Source organism: Oreochromis aureus, linkage group 4 (genome assembly GCF_013358895.1).
Source record: "Oreochromis aureus strain Israel breed Guangdong linkage group 4, ZZ_aureus, whole genome shotgun sequence".
Classification (NCBI taxonomy): Eukaryota; Metazoa; Chordata; class Actinopteri; order Cichliformes; family Cichlidae; genus Oreochromis; species Oreochromis aureus.
In genome coordinates, this window is record NC_052945.1 from 14,045,496 (window position 1) to 14,067,668 (window position 22,173).

Here is a 22,173-nt window from a genome sequence, read left to right on the forward strand (position 1 = left end):
CAGTTAGCTTGGGTGTCTATGAATCCAAATTGGAAGCTGGTTCAACAGAAGAGGGGCATGAAAGCTGAAGGCTCTGCCTCACATTCTACTCTTAAATACACTAGGAACCACAAGTAAGCCTGCAATCTGTGAGGTCTTTAAAAAAACACAGGACCTGATTGTTCGGACCTTGTATGCAAGTAGAAGTATTTTAAATTTGATTGTGGATTTAACAGGTAAGACAATATATGAGAAATATGCACTCTCTCGCTAGTCCTTGTCAGTACTAATAAATCCATTTTGGATCAGCTGAGGGCTTTTCAGGGAGGTTTTAGGGCTGCCTGATAATAATGAATTACAGTAGTCCTGCATAGAAGTAATAAATGCATGAAATGGTTTTTCAGCATCATTCAGACTGCTTCTAATTTTGGAGAAATTGTGTTAATGCAAGAAAGCAGTCCTACATATGTGTTATACATACACAACAATGCCTCCTGTAGGAAGTAGATCAGGTCAGCTACTAATCAGAAGATTGGTGGTTTGATCCCTGTCTGCTCCAGTCTTAATGCCAAATATCCTTGGGCAAGATACTACTGCCTGCTTTATTTTTGTGTATTAGCCAGGCTTAAAGTCAACAAAAAATATTTTCAGAGTATGAGGCCTGTCAAGCACCGTTTTTATATGAAAATAAATTTACATTTGAGAATGTTTCCAGTTGGAGACAGTCCCCTCTTACTTGACACTTAGAATCTCACCACTTGATTTGCATAAAACTCTAAATACAGACAAGAAGTCCGCAGGTGCATCCTGGAAATAGAGAGAAGGAGGTGTAAAATAGATGATGCCTCACTGACAGTCAAAGAAAATTCAGTTTCATTTAATACTCATCTTTTTTCAAACCTCTTTACTATTGCAGGTAAGTTAAACTAGAACAAGAAATATGACAAAAAGGGGAAATACAGGATGCACATCAAGCATTTTGTTACAATATTTTTTTATTATTATTTTGCTGAATAAACATATAACAAAGGCCAGTAGAGCACATAAATCAAACAGTCACAACAGTAACTGCTCGTATTTTATAACATGAAAATGAGCACTAAACAAATGCCAGAAGCATTAAAGAGCCAGATAGATGTTAAATGCTGATTCTGACCCTTCTACTACTCAGTGGAACATTCTGACTTCTTGATGGTTTTCTCTGAAGTCTGCGAGCCCAAAGACACTTTACATGTATAAACCTTATCCATGTTCCAGTCTGATGTCTGGATGGTCAGAGAGCTGCTGATTTGGTAAGTCTGGTCTGGTCTCTGAACAGCAGTGCTGGTAGAGATCCCACTGCTCACTGGACTCCCACCAGCCAACCAGCTCACATCTGCAAAAGACACAGACTGACTGGACAGACAGACCAGAGAAGCTGTGTTGGACTGAAGCTCAGCACTGGACGGAGGGAAGACTGTCAGGACAGGAGGAGGGAGGCTGGAGCCTGAAAATACATGAAAGACATTCAGAAACATTGAAATAAATCAATTAAATACTAGAAAAGTTTTTAAGAAAAGAACTGTGTAAGAGACAGCAGTGGATGAATATAATCTATCTGTTATTATAAATGATAACTTATTGTAGACTTGAAAAAAGTAGCATCTGCCAAATTAGACCCAATCCTCTATAGCAGCAGAGATTTCATGTACAAACACACAAACAAGAAAACCATTTCAGGTTATGTCCTACAACATCATCATGAAGCAATTTACTATAAAATAATAGAACTGAGTAAACTGAACAAATTAATATGTTCCAAGAAACCTACAAATCAAGAGTATCTAAACCAGTAGAAATATTACATTTCAAACACATAAACATTTACATCAGTCAGTATTTTTTAGTCTGAAACTCTTTAGTGTGAAATAAAACAATACCAGCTGTGATAAACATTAAACAGAATACAGTTGGCTCTAAAACTGAACCAGATTAAGGTCAGAATGTTAACTTTAATTTAGTGTTTTGCCTTTTCGAGATAATTTGACTTTTAGATTAGTTACTACTTAAGAAGACTGAATTATTCTCACATTTTGTCTTTAAATAATGTCTCATCAAAGTGCAATAATACTATTGTTTCATAGGAATGACAGAGATCTATATCTGTCTCTAATCACGAAGTTAATGAATTACATTCAACAGCATTCAAGCATTTCAAGCCTCATCTAAGGGGCTTTTTCAGTTCTAAAGAAATGAATTGAAGAAGGCTCTTGTATTTTAATGCTCCTTAGAATATTAATAATTAATGAATAAAAATCTGAAACATAAGATATCAAAACATAAACACTGAATAATATGAAGAAGATCTCTCCCACTTTATGATCAGTTTAAAAGTACTTACTTGTCACAGTCAGCTTGGTGCCTTGTCCGAATACCACAGTGATTCAGTTTGTATACATGGCTGTACAAAAACCTCCTGACTGTCACTGATGAGGGGAGAGGAACTGAAACATCCTGCTGAGACCAACTTTCACTGTCATCTTTATTTTCCCCTCATCAGTCTGCTTATATTTCATAACACATTGAATGACTGAGCTTTTACTTTACTGTCACATTCAAGTTTGTTTTTCTTTTTTTTAAGTCCAAATCAGACTGAGATGTGAGCAACATAGTTTTTCTCATGTCTTTATCCACATCTGCATCACACAGTACATTTGTAACTTGTTATTAATAAGACTAAGCTGAAGCAGTGAATATGATTTATTATCTCACACTTTAACTTCCTGATTTCATTCGGATATAAAATCACTTATGGTTAGATTTTAAAGCTGAAAGTGTCACGATACTGGGTCTGGAACTCAGCATGTTGTGTTTTTGATTAGTTTGATTAGTTATATAATTATATAATTAATTAATTACATAATTTCCCTAGGGATTAATAAAGTATGCTGAATCTGATTCTGATTCTGATTAGTTATATCTTTTGATTTGTTGGTTTTCTTGGTTTTATTCCCATTATTATTTTCTGCTTCTGTTACATTCTTAGTTATAGTCCTCAGGTTTCTGTTACCTTCCCTTCCCCGTGTTCCACGTTTCATGTTTTTTTACTCTTGTCTCTGTGCTCCGTGTTCGCTCTTCGCTGTCAGCCGTGTCTTCTTATCAAGGCTGTGTTTCCATGCCTGTCTTGTATTTCCTGTTTTACTTTGGCGGTCTTATGTCCTGTGTTCAGTGTTTTCAGTCTTAATTCGGCCCGTCTTGTTATGTCAGATTAGTCCCAGCTGTTTTTCCCTCCTCTTTCCCAGTCTCTCATTACCCCCTGTTGTATTTAAAGCCTGTGTTTGTTTTGTTTGTTTTTTGTTGCATTTCTTGTGTCATTACCCTGTGTGCTGTGACTGTTCCTCTGCGCTCCTTGTCACTCAGGTTACTTCTGAGTCTGTTCATAGTTCCTTAGTTTTCTAGTTTTTCTATTCTTACTTCCTAGTTTCTACGTTGTTTTCTTTTCCCCTGTTTGTATTATTTAAGTTTGTTGACACAGTGTTAAAACAGCCTCCCTGAGTTCACTCCTTGGTTTCTCATGAGTCCTTCATTCTGCTTGCCACACGGCCACACATGGCAGAAAGGTTCTATGTATGTGACAGTCGAGTAATTTCAGCCGTCCTTTATTTCATTTTGGATTTCTAAGGTGAAAAGAAGATTTGTCAAACTGTTTAGTGCCATCTCACAACTGACTAAATGTCACAAAATTAAGAATGAAAGGTTGTTTGCAAATATGATAACTTAGAAACTGTTGACAGTGAGTATAAAAAGCAAGAGAAATATATCCGTGTTTCCACCTTCAAATTCCCACACTGTGAAAAACCAGTGAGGTGCAGTGGTGAAGGGGAAATCTAAAAGTACAGGAACTACAGAAATCTATGGCTGAACATTCAACAAGAAAAAAATGTAAAAGCTACTCAGCATATCACAGCCAACACAAACAGAGTAAAACATGACACAAAGCTTTATATCGAAAAATCGACTGTGAAAGGGACGAGAAAAACTATTTGAGCACTGTAATGCCAGTCACTTTATATTCCTAATTTATTGAGATGACTCTTTGAAACAGTAACTATAAGTCATATCATCAGTTTTTCTGGTTCATAATCATTTTTACATGTCTGACATTAAAAGTGTTCATATAAAAGCAGTTAGAGAGGAAAAAATGTTTGTGTGTAATATCCTTATCCTCACACATCTATATATATGAATGTATGAATTACCTTTTTGTGCATATTAGTCAATCACATGGTGAAACAACTTTAGTGTAGTCTGAAGATTTATTAATAGAAATAAAGTTTATTTATGATATTTTATAATATAATATAACATAATTATAAATATAAAACACCGAACATTATGTACAGTGAAATTTGATTTCTTCTTGGTTGTTACTATGTTTTATTTTAAGCATCAGGAGTAAAACCTTGAGAAAAACAAGTAAAACTTTTGATGAAGTATTCATATGTGAGACAGTACGCTGACAGTACTTCCAATTCATCAAAACTATATTCAGAGCCACATATGAATAACTTTTTTGTGTGTATTAGTCAGTAATATGGTAAAGCAATATTAGTGTAGTCTGGTTGGTGTTTGTTGATAAAAATAACATTTATTTAATAATACTTTCTGTTGGTAGTGAATTTACACTGAGTTTGCTTGATGGCTCTGATATCAGGATGTGAAAGGGCATCAAAAAGCAGAAGTATCGGTGAGGAGGTTTTTGTCACAGTGTAAATCACTGTGATACGAACTCATCAACAGAGCTGTCCCATGTCTGACAGTAATAGACTGCAGAGTCTCCCTCCTCCACATTGTTGATGATCAAACGATAATCTGATGTTGACTGATGAGTGGATGTGAATTTTGGCGAGGAGAACCCAGAGCCATAGGTTGGTGAACTAACGCTATGATGAAAATACAGCACAAGCTGAGGAACTCCTCCTGGAATCTGTTTATACCAACGACAATAGCTGTTAGTAACAGTCCCCAGGTTACAGTCCATGGTGGCTGTCTCTCCTTTCCACACTGATAAAGCAGGTTTCTGTGTCAGCACCGTCACACCACTCACACCTGCAAACAACAAGAAGACATGGAGTCAAGAGAAACACACTGAAATCTGTGTCCAAATGTGCAATATAAGTCAAAGTGTTTACATGTTAGAGCAGTGATGAGAGCACAGAGAGTCACCAGCATGTTCTCACTGTTTGACGAAAGATGAACTTGCAGCTTCAAAACGGACTGTACTGCGTTTGTTGGATAAAGAGGGGAGGTGCTGGAGGAGCCATTATATAAAACGACTAACAGGAGGAGGAGCATCAAAAATGTATATGCAAAATGTTTTGTCTTTACTATATTTATCACTATTTGTGTTCTCTTGCCTTTCAACCCATTACAACATAATTATTTTTTCTTTCTTTCTTTTTTTTAACCTTTGTTCATATTCACTCTGAATATAATCATCTGCATGCATCTCCCTGCTTTAGATTAGACCTAAAACTTTCTTTTTTGCTGAAGCATATAGTTAGGACTGGATCAGGTGACCCTGAATCCTTCCTTTTTACAGTGCAATAGATTTAGGCAGCTGGGGGATTCCTATGATTCACTGAGTGTTTCTTCTTCAGTCACCTTTCTTCCTCACTATGTGTCTATACATACAGTGCTCAGCATAAATGAGTACACTCCCTTTAAAAAGTAGAAATTTAATCAGTAGCTCAATGAACAAAAGAACAGTTTCCAAAATTTTCACAAGGCTGAGTTTTATTGAACATTTGTTTATCTCCATAACATGAAATAAGGTTAATAATAAATCTTCAGTTTTACTCAAATTGGTTGAAGCAAAAATGAATATACCCCGCAACAAAAACTACTACATCTAGTATTTTGTATGACCACCATGATTTTCAAGGACAGCACCAAGTCTTCTAGGCGTGGAATGAACAAGTTGGCGACATATTGCAACATCTATCTTTTTCCATTCTTCAAGAATAACCTCTTTTAGAGAGTGGATGCTGGATAGAGAGTGACGCTCAACTTGTCGCTTCAGAATTCTCCACAGGTTTGATTGGGTTCAGATTGGGTTCAGATCAGGAGACATACTTGGCCATTCAATCACCTTCACCCTGTTCTTCTTCATAAATGCAACAGTAGCTTTAGATGTATGTTTTGGATCATTGTCGTGTTGGAAAATTGCACGACGACCAAGTGCACGGAGTGATGGCAGCATCTTCTCCTTCAGTATAGAGCAGTACATTGTTGAGTTCATGATACCATCAGTGAAATGCAGCTCCCCAACACCAGCAGCAGTCATGCAGCCCCACATAAGGACACTGCCACCACCATGTTTCACTGTAGGCAGCATGCATTTCTCTTTGAAATCTTCACCTTTACAATGCCATACAGTTTTGAAACCATTAGTTCCAAAACACGGTGATCTTTGTCTCATCACTCCAGAGTATAGAGTCCCAGTAGTCTTCGTCTTTTTCAGCATGGGCCCTAGCAAATTCTAGGTGTGCTTTTTTGTGCATGGGCTTTAGGGGAGGCTTCCTTCGTGGACAATACCCATGCATGCCATTCCTCTGCAGTGTGTGCCGTATGGTGTCATGGGAAACGGTCACTCCAGTTTGGCTTTCTACTGCTTTAGCTAACTCCAGTGAACTTGCATGGCGATTTTCTTTAACCCTTTTCATCAGAAGACGCTCCTGTCGTAAGATGTTAACTTACGTGGACGGCCTGGACGTCTCTGTAAGATGGTTGCACTTCCATCTTTCTTAAATGTTTGGATCACTTTTGCTGCAGTATTTTGACTGATATGTGAAGCTTTGCTGATCTTCTTGTAGCCCTCACCTTTTTGTGTAAAGAAATGATTTCCTTTCTCAGATTTTGTGACATTTCTCTTCCATGTGGAGCCATTGCTGACAGCATAAAATCGGAAGGGCTTTTCTTTGTTAAGTAATGCCCTTTTATTGTCACCTGTCTGCTGGATAGCTCTTAAATGAATCATTGGACTCACCTGTGGTTGAATGCCTGTTAATTGGAATTTTGAAGTCTTAAGTGTGGCTCTTCTCCTAAGACTATGTTTGAGGTGTACTCATTTTTGCAACATTTATTTTTTTTTCATATTTCTTTCTGTACACGGAGCTTCCTTCTTTGTTATCAATATGTGTACACTGACTTTACTTAACAGATGTATGTTCAGTATAGAGTCTGAAAAAGCAGAACTAACATTGAGGAGATTTTTGTTACAGTGTAACTATCATACGAACTCATCAACAGAGCCGTCCCATGTCTTACAGTAATAGACTGCAGAGTCTCCCTCCTCCACATTTTTGATGATCAAACGATAATCTGTTGTTGACTGATGAGTGGATGTGAATTTTGGAGAGGAGAACCCAGAGCCATAGGTTGGAGAACTATAGTCATGACGAAAACTCAGCACAAACTGAGGAACTCCTCCTGGAATCTGTTTATACCAAAAGACATAGTAATCAGCAGTCCCCAGGTTAGAGTCCATGGTGGCTGTCTCTCCTTTCCTCACTGATAAAACAGGAGGTTTCTGTGTCAGTGCTGTCACACCACTCACACCTGCAAACAACAACCCAAGATAGCGGAGGGCATTACACAGCAGTTGTTTTGTTTGCGCTCAATTTTGACAGCCTTATTAAAGATTAATATCAGTTTGTACATGCTCCAGATAGCTTTTCTTCAGCTTCTTTAATTCTCAATCGCTTTTGCAACTTTGTACTTTTGTGTTACTCGCAGCAACAACTCCACCTCATTGTTAGTCCATTTTAAACCTCGGTGCTTTTCCTCAACATTTTCCAGCGACGTTTCAAAGAGCCGGAAAGTAAATAAACGGCAGACAGAAATGAGGCAGGTTGAATCGTCTTGCGTTTCACGCATGCACAGTACTGGAACGTAAGCATTTTCGGCTGTTTCAATGTGGACGCACAACTCTGTGAAAACGACTGAAAACGATAGTGTGGACACAGAGCGTTTTCAAACGAAAATGCCATTTTCAAATCAATCCGGGCTAGTGTGGACGTAGCCTGATTGTTGACCCACACACCTTGGCTCGTGTGATTAGGTAGAGGATCAATAGGGGTCCATGACACCCTTGGGGACACTCCCAAAGGGCTTAAAATCTGGGACTGTCCACCAATTGCTCTTAGAACTGGCCCAGATGAGAGGTGAAACGTCTTCAAGGAAACTTAAAGAAGTCCAGACGGTTTTCTTTCCAAGTTCCTTAGACTATGATGACCTGGATGACTGCGAACCTTCACAGACAATAATCAAGGTTAAAATGAATTAAAAAACAACAGCATTCCAGTGTTTAAAAACACTATCTGAAGATTGTGGGTTACACATAGTTCATTTGATATGTTTATTATCTGCACATGAAAGAGCGTCAAAAAGCAGAAGTAATACTGAGGAGGTTTTAGTCACAGGGTAAATCACTGTGACGCATACACAGAAACAGACTCATCATTTGTTTGGCAGAAATACTGAGCAGAGTCTGAACTGGTAATCAATATTTGATGATGATTTAGAGTTAAATCTGTCTGAGGAGAATCCTGTTCCAAAGCTGAGCAAACTGCCAGAATAGTGAAATCTTAGAAAATACTGAGGAGCCTCACCAGGAACTTGTTTATACCACATAATGTAATTCGGATCACACAGGGTCCACAGCATGATGTCAGTGTGTGTAAATGATCTTTACTGTTCAGCTGAGATGCGTGGGATTGTAGTGAGAAGAGAAGAGACACTGGAGCTTATAAAGACAAAGAAGAGAGGCAAACTAAATGATTTTCATTCGTAGTGTAAAAAACATCTATTAAATGTTTCTGGTTCATGTCAACCTAAACATGTTCATGAAAATATTGTTGTAAAGGAAATAAATGTTTAATCATTGCTTACACACTTCAAACTTTAATTTAACAGCCGTATCACTTCAAATGAATAACTTTTATTTAATCCCATTGTGTAACAGTAAACAGTATCTGTGTAGTCTGATTATTGACATATTTACTGCAGCTGGAAAATAATAGTTATCAGAATTTTAGCATTATAAACTAGTGTCTATCAAATTTTGATTGTTTCAAAATAACGTGCAGTAAAATAGGAATTTTTATGTTTGTTAACTTAGTGTGTATGATCATTTGTGTTATTATAGATAAATGTGCATATTCCACAAATTCATTGCCTTTTTATAGTTTCAGTGTTAAATGGTAAAATTCTTAAAAAGAGCAATTTGATGTTTATTCACACATTATATGTTATTGATGGGTTTACACTGAGTTAGCTTGACGAGCTCTGTCACAGCATGTGAAAGAGTCTCCAAAAGCAGAAGTAAGAGTGATGAGGTTTTTGTCACAGTGTAAATCACTGTGATACATACGCTCTCACAGAGGTGTCCCATGTCTGACAGTAATAGACTGCAGAGTCTCCCTCCTCCACATTTTTGATGATTAAACGATAATCTGTTGTTGACTGATGAGTGGATGTGAACTTAGGAGAGGAGAACCCAGAGCCATAGGTTGGAGAACTATAGTCATGACGAAAACTCAGCACAAACTGAGGAACTCCTCCTGGAATCTGTTTATACCAAGCAACATAGTCAGTAACAGTCCCCAGGTTACAGTCCATGGTGGCTGTCTCTCCTTTCCTCACTGATAAAACAGGAGGTTTCTGTGTCAGCACCGTCACACCACTCACACCTGCAAACAACAAGAAGACATGGAGTCAAGAGAAACACACTGACATTTAAATGTAACATGAGGTCTATTCTTCAGTATATTTTAGACTCTTTACATGTTAGAGCAGTGATGAGAGCACAGAGAGTCACCAGCATGTTGTCAGTGTGGGCTAAGAACTGAGTGAAGAAACGATGGTGGAAGAGCTATTTAATACAACTAACAGGAGGAGGAGCATTGGAGTTTTTTTTTCTTTCTCTTGCCTGTATTATAATTATTATTATTATTATTGGTGTTGGTAATGTCTTGTGTCTGTCACCCTGTGGCAACATCATCATCTTCCATTTTTTTAATAAATTTCTCCATATCCTAAATGTGGCAAGATTATGGTTGGTTATATTTTATACCTTAACTTGCATTTTGTTTAAAAAATTATAATTAGATTAGCATTTTCTGAAGTTTAGAATTTCAACTTTAGCTCTGTTGGTTATTCTCTGACATGTCAAAATTTGTGGTGGCTTTGCACAACAGTGCAATCATCTAATTAAATAACTAAATATCTGTAAATGAGAATGGCCTGTTTATAAATGTGATGTATAAAAACAGTTTATCATGATTTTTGAAGACAGAAACTGTTTGCAGCTTGAAATTCCCATATTGTGATAAACCATTAAGATGCAGCAGTTAAAAGAAACTGTAAAATAAAATTAATATAATTATGTCAACATTTTCAAAAATAATAAATAAAAAAGCAGAAAACATTCAATCCCTAATGGTGGCACGTTTTCCTGCTCTTTGTTTTCCTAGTTTCGGTTTCTTTGTTCCTGGCCACTCTTTGTTTTGTATTTTGTTTGAGTGCAGCATTTTCAGTCTCCTGTGCCCTGCATTTGCGTCCAAAACCTGCCACACAGCAATTACATTACATCATGACATGATGATATTTGGTGACATGCTACAACAGCCAGAAGCTCTGCATGTTTGGGAGAGTTTTACACTCGATGCCCTTCCTGATCCCACCCCAAAGGGATTCATGTGATGTCTAAAGCAGTTAATGGAAATTCACTTGTTACAGCAGCACAAGGTTCAGAAAAAAAGGAAAAATAAATACAGACTTTATTTAGACTTTCTTCACAATACATAGTTATGTTTGTCCAAAAATAAAACACAAATTCCAGTAAATACCTGTAAATGACCAGCAAATGAACACTTGACTTAAACTTTTTGCTTTATTCTGATTTATAACATCTAAACATTATAATGAGCAAACAGCACAAGCAGTAAAGAAGCAGATTTTCAATGCTTATTCTGGTCCTCGACTATTCAGTGGGACATTCTGACTTCTTGATGGTTTTCTCTGAAGTCTGGGAGCCCAAAGACACTTTACAGGTATAAACCTTATCCATGTTCCAGTCTGATGTCTGGATGGTCAGAGAGCTGCTGATTTGGTAAGTCTGGTCTGGTCTCTGAACAGCAGTGCTGGTAGAGATCTGACTGCTCACTGGACTCCCACCAGCCAACCAGCTGACATCTGCAAATTTCACAGACTGACTGGACAGACAGACCAGAGAAGCTGTGTTGGACTGGAGCTCAGCACTGGACGGAGGGAAGACTGTCAGGACAGGAGGAGGGAGGCTGGAGCCTGAAAATACATGAAGGATGTTCAGAAACAAAAAGAAAGAAAGAAAAATCAAAGGAGAGGAGATAATGAGAAATGGAGTTGATAGGTTTGTAGCATAAACCTATTCGCTGGAACGTTCCAGACAATTCTACTACACAGCAAAACGCATTGAACACCAAGCAGAGCTCTTGATGTTTCTCGTGCACGAGGAAGACCCAACTGGACAAATGCCGTTCCTTCACTTGACCCCAGTCGCTCTCGTCTGCTCCCTCGTAACACTGCTCTTTTATTGAGGTTACATGAATATGCATAGACTCATTAACATAGGTACACATGTGAACAAAGAGTACCGTGTGTGTGTGTGTGTGTGTGTGTGTGTGTGTGTGTGTGGGTGGGTGGGTGACCCCATAAACAACTTCCCTAAACGTGCTGGTCTGGAAGTCCAGCAGTTCATCTAAACAAAAGGCACTTATACTAAAACAGATATACGTGTGTTTGCCATACCATATATCAGCAAGAGAAGATATGAGATCTCTCATGACCCTAGGGTGTGAGTGTGTATGCCAGAACACTCTGGAATGCACACAAAGTCTTTGCAGACTACTAAGGATCACACATCCTATCACTACACAATCGATTATACACCTCTAAGCATATATGGTTAAATATTTCTAAGCATAAATGACAGTCAACAATATAACCCTGACATTTCCCCTGTTTGACATTTATGCTAAAAAAGTTCCCAGTTATGGACACCTCATTTCTGACAGGTTCACTGCAAAGATTTTTATACTCAGCATCTGTTAATCACCCTAAATTACTGTAGGAGTACACAGCTGACAAGTGTATTAGCAGTCATCCTATTCCTCATTGATCTCATTCAATGGTAAACTGCATCCTACGAGCAAACAAATGAATTGTTAATAGTCAAAATAAGAAATTAACATTTTCAAAATCATTCCAGCTCTGCGGTGATCACACATCTTCTCTGCAGAGTGGTTTGAGTTCAGCAGGGCGTCATAAATGTCTCTTCCAGTTGTTTCCATCACTGTCCATAGGACCAGAGTCCAAATGTATGTAGAATAGGCATTCAAACATACCAGTTGGTTTTGTTGTTTGTCAACATGGCTGTCAGCTATCTTCAAAGCTGCAGACCTCGTCAGCACTCTTGTTTTATGGCCTCTCTCAACCCCCCTCACCTCACTTCAGGCCTTCGTCCTGCGAGGGGGATTTTGTGACTCCTCTATTGTCCATTCGTCTCTGCAGAAAAAATCTGAAATCTCTGGAAAGTGTGGTCTGGTCTCTGAACAGCAGTGCTGGTAGAGATCCCACTGCTCACTGGACTCCCACCAGCCAACCAGCTCACATCTGCAAAAGGCACAGACTGACTGGACAGACAGACCAGAGAAGCTGTGTTGGACTGGAGCTCAGCACTGGACGGAGGGAAGACTGTCAGGACAGGAGGAGGGAGGCTGCAGGCTGAAAATACATGAAAGATGTTCAGAAACATTGAAATAAATCAATTAAATACTCGAAGTTTTTTAAGAAAAGAGCTGTGCAAGAGACAGCAGTGGATGAATATAATCTATGTGCTATTAAATGATAACATATTTTGACATTAAAAAAAATATAGCATCTGCCAAATTAGAACCAATCCTCAACAGCAGCTGAGATTTCATGTACAAACACACAAACAAGAAAACCATTTCACATTATGTCCTACAACATCATCATGCAGCAATTTACTATAAAATAACAAAATTGAGTAAACTGAACAAATTAATATCTTCCAAGAAAACTACAAATCAAGAGTATCTAAAGCAGTAGAAATGTTACATTTCAAACACATAAACATTTACATCAGTCAGTGTTTTTTAGTCTGAAACTCTTTAATGTGAAATAAAACAATACCAGCTATGATAAATGTTAAATAGAATACAGTTGGCTCTAAAACTGAACCAGATTAAGGTCAGAAAGTCAACTTTAATTTAGTGTTTTGCCGTTTTGAGATAATTTGACTGTTAGATTAGTTACTACTTAAGAAGTCAAAGGAGTTTGCAAAGAAAAGCGTCTGGACTTCTTTGAGTTGCTTGAAGACGTTTCACCTCTCATCCGAGAAGCTTCTTCAGTTCTAAGGTCAAATGGCCGAGAGTCCCAGATTTAAACCCAGTGGGAGTATCCCCCCAAGGAGGGACAAAGGACCCCCTGGTGATCCTCTAATCACATGCGCCAAGGTGTGAAAGCGGGTGTGGGACCTAATCAGCCAGGGTTTCGGGTGAGCTCATTGTGAAACCTGGCCCCACCTTATCATGTGATTTCCTGAGGTCAGATGGCCCAGGATGTGAGTGGGCGTTAAGGCGTCTGGGGAGGGAACTCAAAACTGGATTATAGATGGCAGACGGTTGGTGTCGTAAACCACTACTTAAGAAGACATTTTGTCTTTAAACAATGTCTCATCAAAGTTCAATAATACTACTGTTTCATAGGAATGACAGAGATCAATATCTGCCTCTAATTACGAAGTTAAAGAACTACATTCAACAGCATTCAAGTAGCCTATTTCAAGCCTCTTAGATTAGCTTGAAATGCTTGAATGCTGCTGAATGTGTTTTTAGTTCTGAAGAAGTGAATTGAAGAAGGCTCTTGTATTTCAAGGCTCCTTAGAATATTAATAATTAATGAATAAAAATCTGAAACATAAGATATCAAAACATAAACACTGAATAATATGAAGAAGATCTCTCCCACTTTATGATCAGTTTAAAAGTACTTACTTGTCACCAGTGTTGGCCAAGTTACTTTGAAAAAGTAATTAATTATAGTTACTTGTTCCTTCTTCAAAAAAGTAACTGAGTTAGTAACTGAGTTACAATATTCTAAAAGTAATTAATTACTAGGAAAAGTAACTATTGCGTTACTTTAAAAAAAATGTTTAACCCTCTGGGGTCCAGGGTATAATTCGCCATTTTTAACTACTTTTGATTTTCCCTCCACATTTCACCTTTAAAAACTATTTACTTTGCCTTGTTTGGTGTCATCCTTTTCAGCACAACCTCACTCGTCTGAATTTACAGTTATGTTTTCATTTAGACATACTGTATTAACACAATTGAATCTAAAATCAGACAAAAAACATAAAATCTGAGTAAAATAAGTTATATTTTTTACTGTAACAACCACAAACATGTTTATTGAATCATATTTCATAACTTTAAATGCAAATATAAATTGTCAATTTTAAAATCCTATGTACAAGTTTTGCAAACAACAAAGTTATTTGCAGCCATTTACCTTTTACCATTTTTTAAAATAACAATTTCAAGCTATTTATATAACAATCAGCTGTTCTACATTAAATAAAATGCCACACAAATTATTTGTGCCACTCCAAAAATATAATTTCTGTCCACTATAAAGGAGAACATCACAGCCTGATACCTGCAGGTCTGACAGCAGGTGTATCACTCCTGTTCTCTACTTGGACACAGCAGTCGCCTCATTGTTTTGACACACAACACAAAACTATCCACAACACTACACACTTTTTTTTTTTTTTTTCTGTCTGTCCCATTTGGTTCTTAAGCCGTCAGAATTGTTGTCTGAAGACCAACAAGGATACCAAATGGATTTATTTTGCCAAATGGATCATCATGGCATTGCCGTATTGGTCCATTTGATCAAACTTAGTTATTTTTATTTATTTTATTTTCCGTTGTTACAGATGGGACAGACATGACTGGGGGATAGGAAAGGGAGAAAGAAAGAGAGGAAGGAAAAGAAAAACAGAAGGGAAAAGGGACAGTGAGAAAGGGCACTTACAAAGACAAAGAGAGAGAAAAAAAAAATCTCCTGGATCACCTGTTGAGAGAAAAAGGAGAAGACAAGCAAAAAAAAAAACAAATCAACATACTAAACACAACACCATCACGTTAATCTAGCTAAGTGTGAACAGCAGTAAATACTAAATATTGAAAGTTGTTGTGCAGCACACAGGACAGACAGCGCACAATGTGCTTTGAAGTAGCAGCTAAGAAAGGTGTAGTTTGTCTACGAACAGTGAACACCCGTGTGTACACCTGTGTGGATCAACGCGCTTGTATACAAAAGGTTTCCCCATAACACTACACACTAACTACACAAGACAACACATTAACTACACAAGACAACACATTAACTACACAAGACAACACATTAACTACACAAGACAACACATTAACTATACACTCTAAACACGCTAAACGTCACAAATCTCTCACATCTTGAAGCAGAGTGCTTGCTAGCTCTGTCCTTAGACAGTAAATGTGACGAAACTATTGAGGAAAAAACACAGCGTATATATTGTTTATCATGACTCTGGTTTTATGTGGCCTGTCAACACAATTTAAAAACTGGTATATATACCTTTGTATAGGAATTTCTTTTACTTATGTATTAATCACATTATTTTATTGTATAATGCCTTGGTGCCACTGGATTTTAACATGTCTCACACTCATACAGTAAGACAAATGGTGGACAGACAGCTCCACAGGAAGAATCTTTTGTCTCTTTGAGGACTCTGGGAGGTAGCAAGGGAGTGTGAACCTTAAGGTGTGAAACAGCTGTGTACTGCCTTTTGTTCCTGAAGAAGGTATTTAACTGAGAGCCATGCTAGGCTCAGGGAGACTCTGCTGACCGTCTGCCCCGCGATGATGCAGGCTCTCCACAAGCTTGGTCGTCTGTTCTTTGTGTGTTTTGATTAAAGAATGTTAGCTACCGCTCACCGCTCGTCTGCAGGCTTTATTTAATGGAAAACTTCCACAACAACCTTGTTGCTTTGTCATCTTGAACTGGTCATGTGATTGGCTTACCACAACTACTTTATTCTTCCTCAGTCAAACAGCAGCACTCATGCGATTGTTTTGCCCCTCTGAGCTCCAGGTGTTGTGCCAAAAAGTGATCATTTGCCAGAAAATGATTGCCGTCCGCGGAAGCGCGTAAATCTGTAGCGCCCAGATTACTTACAGCTACTACTGATATAAGATGCAGTAAGCTGAACACAGCTTCAACCGTCTGTTTGTTGAAAAATAGTAACGCGAAAGCACCGCATTTTCTTGTTAGTGACGGTAACGGCGTTGAAACGATAGGAATAGTAATTAGTTAGATTACTTGTTACTGAAAAAAGTAACGCCGTTACTTGTATTCCCATCACTGCTTGTCACAGTCAGCTTGGTGCCTTGTCCGAATACCACAGTGATTCAGTTTGTATACATGGATGTACAAAAACCTCCTGACTGTCACTGATGAGGGGAGAGGAACTGAAACATCCTATTGAGGCCAACTTTCACCGTCATCTTTATTTTCCCCTCATCAGTCTGCTTATATTTCATAATACATTGAATGACTGAGCTTTTACTTTACTGTCACATTCAAGTTTGTTTTTCTTTTTCTTTTTTTTTTAAGTCCAAATCAGATTGAGATGTGTGCAACACATTTTTTCTCATGTCTTTATCCACATCTGTATCACACAGTACATTTGTAACTTGTCATGCATAAGACTAAGCTGAAGCAGTGGATAAGATTTATTATCTCACACTTTAACTTTCATTCAGATATAATTATGTCTTGATTTGATGATTTTGTTACACACTTTCCAAAAAAGTGTTTTGTTTTTCTTTCACAAATGTGGGGATTAAATTGTGTTAAAATGTACAAAACAGTGATGTCATGTTTTGAGACGAGGACCCAGGCACAGAGAGACTTGATGAATTTAAGAATCTTATGATTTAATAAAGAAATTTGCAGACTTGCACAGAGAGGGTAAAATTATGATGACTGATAACGGAGACGAAGACAACAGACGACGAGGAAAGGGAGGAACAGGGGTTTAAATGCACCAAGGAGACAGCCATAGAGAACTCGGGACAACTGGAGACATTTAAGGATGCAGGGACTGACAGAGACAGGGAAGACGTCTCATTGTGACGAGTGAAGTTTATTTTGCCTGGCTGGGCAGCTCTCTGGGTGCTCAGCACCCCCAAAGCTCTGATCCTAGAATCGCCCCTGATTGGGAGACTCTTGAAACATTGGGGTCTTAGTACAGCGCTGAAATCTTTTGGAGTTTCTCTTAATAACAGCACCTTTTTAATTAAAAGGTTATTTATCATATTTTATTGTCAAATTAATATAATTATAGATATATAAAATATCAACCAATATGTACTGCCTAGAGATTTATGTCACAGAATGATACTAAAATAAACTGTCAGTGAAAGTTGATTTCTTCTTGTTTGTTTCTAATTGTTATTTATCTCCAAAAGTTGAATCAGGAGATTTACTTTCCTGGATGATTGATAATGCATCAAAAAAACTGTTATTTAGTTAAACCTTGAGAAAAACAAGTCAAAATGTTGATTAAATGTTACATATATGAGACAGTATGCTGACGGTACTTAGTTCAATTTTTAAACTTCATTCATTAACTTTAATATACAAGGATGATCTACAGAAAGCTGAAGGTGAATTTCTGCACTTGTGACATCTCTTGTTGATGAACTTCAGAATGCTTTTTTTAAATCTGAAATTTTCTCCTTTGCTTTCTTTTTTTTAACTTTTCATTTTCTTTAAACATCATGAGGGAGGACACAGCAAAGAAGTAAGACAAGCTGAGGAAATAAATACACAAGCTTCTTTATGTATGTGTCGCCCACTTAGAATGCCAATCATCCTCAACTGTTTTAATCTACTTTGTGTTATAACCTTTTTGTTTCTGAAGGCCTTGGTATAATTTACAGATAATTTCCCCATCAATCAGTCTGTAATCATGTCTACCTATACTTTAAACAAAAGCACCAGAACAAACACACATTATTCACACATTAAACCTCACATCATCACTGTTGGAGTCAAATTGTTAAATATCGTCATTGTGTTACTTAAATTTGTAAGTCTTAGTTCAAACTGTAGGATCAAAGACATTCCTTTGTCTCTGACCACTGTTAGGGTTCAATATTGAGAGAAGAATCCATAAAAACCACAGATCCAGGCGTGTGCAATTTAGACGGCATTTTAATGAACACATGTGTGAGTTCAACAACCCAATCAGTGTTGAACTGAACTTACAATCATGAGACAAGGTTTTATATGGGTACAATAACAAAGCCCCCCTCTTTTACAAAAATAGACAATAGTACAGCTTACGTCAATCCAAACCACAAAATGTTCCCTGACCTTTAACATTGCTCTAAAAACATTGTCTTCGGTCGGTGCTTCCCCTCTTCGCTGTCGCTCGTCTGGTGCACTTCCTCTAAGCACGTCGGCACACTTCTGCATTTCTGTGTGTATGTGTCTGCAGTGTATGCTACGACGTGTCATGACCTCTCACTATTTGTCTGTCTGTGCGTGCAGAGTTTGCATCTGCTTTTCTGATCCTTAGTTGACCTCAACTTAAGCAACCAACCAGGCTAAGGCCATCCTGTGTGTAATGATCTTGACTTATATGTGAAATATATAAACAACTGTTTCAATCTACCACAACTGCTTAAGGCTTAATCCGCAATAAATGCATACTAAACACCCTTGCACTTAAACTTCTGGCTTCAGTTTCACTTCTGCAAAACATGCTCTGCAGACGCGTTTTGTTTCCTGTCTCATTTGGCACAGAGAGTATTTTCCTGTCTCTGCCCTCTACACAGAGATCATAAAAGCATTAATAACATTTAAATTATAGATTCAACAGAACCATTTAAAATGGTTCTTCTTTGGACCTGTAATAAAGGCTATAACCATATATTTGAACATCTGAATGCATCTAAATGCAACCTCACTATTAATACTGAAATGTTAATGATGATTATAAAAATAGCAGCAACTAATAGCAGGACAATATTTCTATTCCTGACACTCCCACTCTTGACCTCTTGACCACAAGAGGTCACCATACTGTGTGTTGGGTCACTCCTTGGCCCATTCAGCTGCTCCCCTGTCCATCCCAGACATCATGGACATTTAGGATCACTGTTCTTAGCCCTGACCTCTCTTGGCATCCTGTGACTTAACAAATCAGACAACCTCATGTCATCTAGGTGGTCTTAATTATAAAATGCCCGCTCCCACTTGAGAACACTCATGCTTGAGGTTAATCACACCAAAGTATCAGCGAGCCTAAAGTTGATCAGGGCATGAGAGAATAAGAGTGCGAGCAGAGCTCAATCAGCACTCCTCCCTCACCCCAGAACCCACTCATACCCGGTGAAAGACCCTTACACTTGTGAATCTCTAGTGGTCTGTCCCTTTTCTGGGTCCCACTCTAGTGGAAATCTGGCCACCTGCAAAGGAAACAAAACACTTCCTCCCTAGTACGGCTTCCCTGCCTTATGTCCCTCAATTGTCTTCTTTATTCAAACCTAATGTTACTCAAAACATGAACCTAATTTTGTATTTGGTTTTTGACTTTTATTTTTATATCTCATTCAACCGTACTCAGCATTTGTAAAACTCTCACAGCACTGCCTTTTAAGAGAATCGGAGGAAGCACGTCTCTGCATGTGCTTCCTCTTTGCTCCTTATCTGATCACCAACATCCTGTGCACAAAACTGCCACTGCTGCAAGGGCCTACCATCTAAAGTCACCTCTCCCAAGAAAACTACTTATTCTACTAAAAGATCAAAGAAAAACAACCACTTTAATCATTACGTGTAAACACATAGTTAATTGCTCCTAGATAAACTTCATCATAGCTAAAAACTGAACTCTAACAGTATTTTGAACTCCCATTTTCTGGGTAATAACCTGTTTGAATCTATCATTTTATTTCATTTTGCTGCTTTTAATGTAATGACTCCTTCTAACTTAAACTTTATCAGACTTAACCAACATATATAAGCTTTCTCCCTTTGCTTCTGTTTTCTGTATTTCTGTAACTGCTATTTATATAAGAGGACTAAGTTAGAGCTGCATCTGTTATCTCAATATTTTATATGTCACTCAGTTTAGTTACAAGCAAAACTCCTATTCAGTTCCTCTTTCTGTCATTTGTTATTGGGCCAACTCAAATTCAGTTAAAAGCTAAAGGAATTTCAGGCCCTAGGCCTCAAATCAATACTGTCCTGTGTGTTGATGAACTCTGTATGTCTGTAAGCTGTGTGTAATCCTTCAATAACTCAGGTCATTCTCACAGTAGATTGGCTAATCATAACGTTAACCAAAAGTTTATGACCCTCAAGAGACGACTCTCTGAGCCACAACTCCGTCAAAGGCACAACAATGCAATGTGTATGAAAAATCATTTCTACATATATAATCTCCAATATTATTCATTTGAGTCAGCGAGACTTTTAACATCCTCATAAAAAGCTCTCCTCTACCCTAAAGCCTACCTTATAACAACATTCTAGCATTATGTCACTGTTACAACTTATCCTAAAAATCAAAAAGAAAAATCCCACATTTTCTACTCATAAAATGTTCACTATTTTCCCCAAAGCATATCCTTTATTCCCACAGTTTCCCCTTTAAGTTTGGTGTACAACTTCTTATTAACACCAGCAATTTATCTTCTAAACCTAATTCAGTTCATTTTAATCCTTTCTTTTAACAAGTCCTCAGTTTTACTATATCTAGATTATCAAACAACCCCAATCATTATAAAATCCTAGTAAAACCCCTTTCAAATTAAACAAATTAAATCTTAAATCCCTCTCTTTTTTGACACATCTCATGTGGCAAAAAACTCAACATGCTTCACCCAAGCTTAGGAAATTAAAAGGAAAAAAGGTTAGTCATTTCATTTCTCAGAACAGCTCAGCAATTCTCCTCTCCGGTGTTTTGCTCCAGCCCTGAAAACCTGTGTTTAAGGAACAAAATCAATTCAATCATCATGTCAAATCTCCTCCAACTCGTTGCTCCATTGAACTCTGGATCCTTGGAATTTCCTGGAAACAAAACCTTTACTCAACTCTCCCCCTATATGATCCAATCTGTGTCATGACACAAAATAAACTTGAACAGAACAGTTATTAATCATGTGTTACCTCAGTTAATGGTAACTTGAATCTCATCAACCAATGTTTCCCTTTTAGCATTTAGCATTCTCCCAACAATATAATGTAATCCCATAATCTAACCCCCGTAAAAAGAAATTTTCTCAAAGCAAACATCAGCATCCCAAAATCAGCCTCCCCAGATTTAAGTCTCCCACTTGTCCTGCCTATGGCAAAAGCAAAACAAAGCATCCCCTTTCTTTTCCTCACATGGTAAATTTGTCCACATTTATTCATTCCCACCTTAGTCCAGTCACTCACATTCACTCACATGCATTCACACATGATATTTTTTGCTGATACTGCAGCCTTCTGCGCACGTCATCAGATGCTCCACATCAGCAAAATGAGCTCAATCATTCGTTTTATTTCGTTTTCCTGTTTAGGAAAATAGTTCTCTATACTTTTGACTGGATTGAATCGATCAATCCATTTTTAGACAGAGACTTGCCGCCAATCAGTCTCTGATTGTAATCAATTATAATTCTGTAAAGCCCACCTGATTTTCGTACTTGGTAATTTTGTCAGCGCCGTCGGTTCACTCTCTTCCAGGCCTGCTTAGAACAAAAATGAAAAAAGAGAGCTGATTATTAGCTCATCAAAGTACCAAACAAAATCACCTGACAGGTTTTTTCCTGAGTGCACTTACTACTACAAAAAATTTTTGGGGCCCCTCTCAGACCTATCCCTGCCTTAATGAAACACCCTCTCTGGAAATAAAACAACAGCCTCAAAAATCTGAAACAATCTTAAATTTCACCCGTTCAACACACGAAAACCTCGTCAAAAGATCAAAGACCGTTTTCATTCAGCACAAGATAAAAACCAATTTCAACCACATATCATCCT

The 22,173-nt window shown here is 37.8% G+C and overlaps 1 protein-coding gene and 1 gene segment (V, D, J or C); both read right to left on the reverse strand.

The window, feature by feature from the left end:
• Positions 1–868: 868 nt before the first annotated feature.
• LOC116336333 (immunoglobulin lambda-1 light chain-like) lies at positions 869–9,854 on the reverse strand. Of its 2 annotated transcripts, none has more exons than XM_039611548.1 (4): positions 9,805–9,854; positions 9,388–9,710; positions 2,360–2,393; positions 869–1,465 (listed from the first exon to the last, which is right to left on the reverse strand). In XM_039611548.1, the coding sequence occupies exons 1-4, from the start codon at positions 9,842–9,844 to the stop codon at positions 1,143–1,145; spliced, it is 720 nt and encodes a 239-aa protein (XP_039467482.1). In that variant the 5' UTR covers positions 9,845–9,854; the 3' UTR covers positions 869–1,142. The 2 variants fall into 2 exon arrangements, with proteins under 2 accessions (XP_039467482.1, XP_039467481.1); XM_039611547.1 differs by lacking the exons at positions 9,388–9,710; positions 9,805–9,854 and adding exons at positions 4,745–5,067; positions 5,151–5,238 and having other exon boundaries at positions 874–1,465.
• Positions 9,855–10,994: 1,140 nt separating this feature from the next.
• On the reverse strand, positions 10,995–16,541 carry LOC120439994 (the record flags this gene model as incomplete). The annotated part of the segment is given in 2 exon segments: positions 10,995–11,325; positions 16,499–16,541. Coding segments are annotated over 2 exon segments (366 nt in total), but the record flags the coding sequence as incomplete, so codon positions are not given.
• Positions 16,542–22,173: the final 5,632 nt, after the last annotated feature.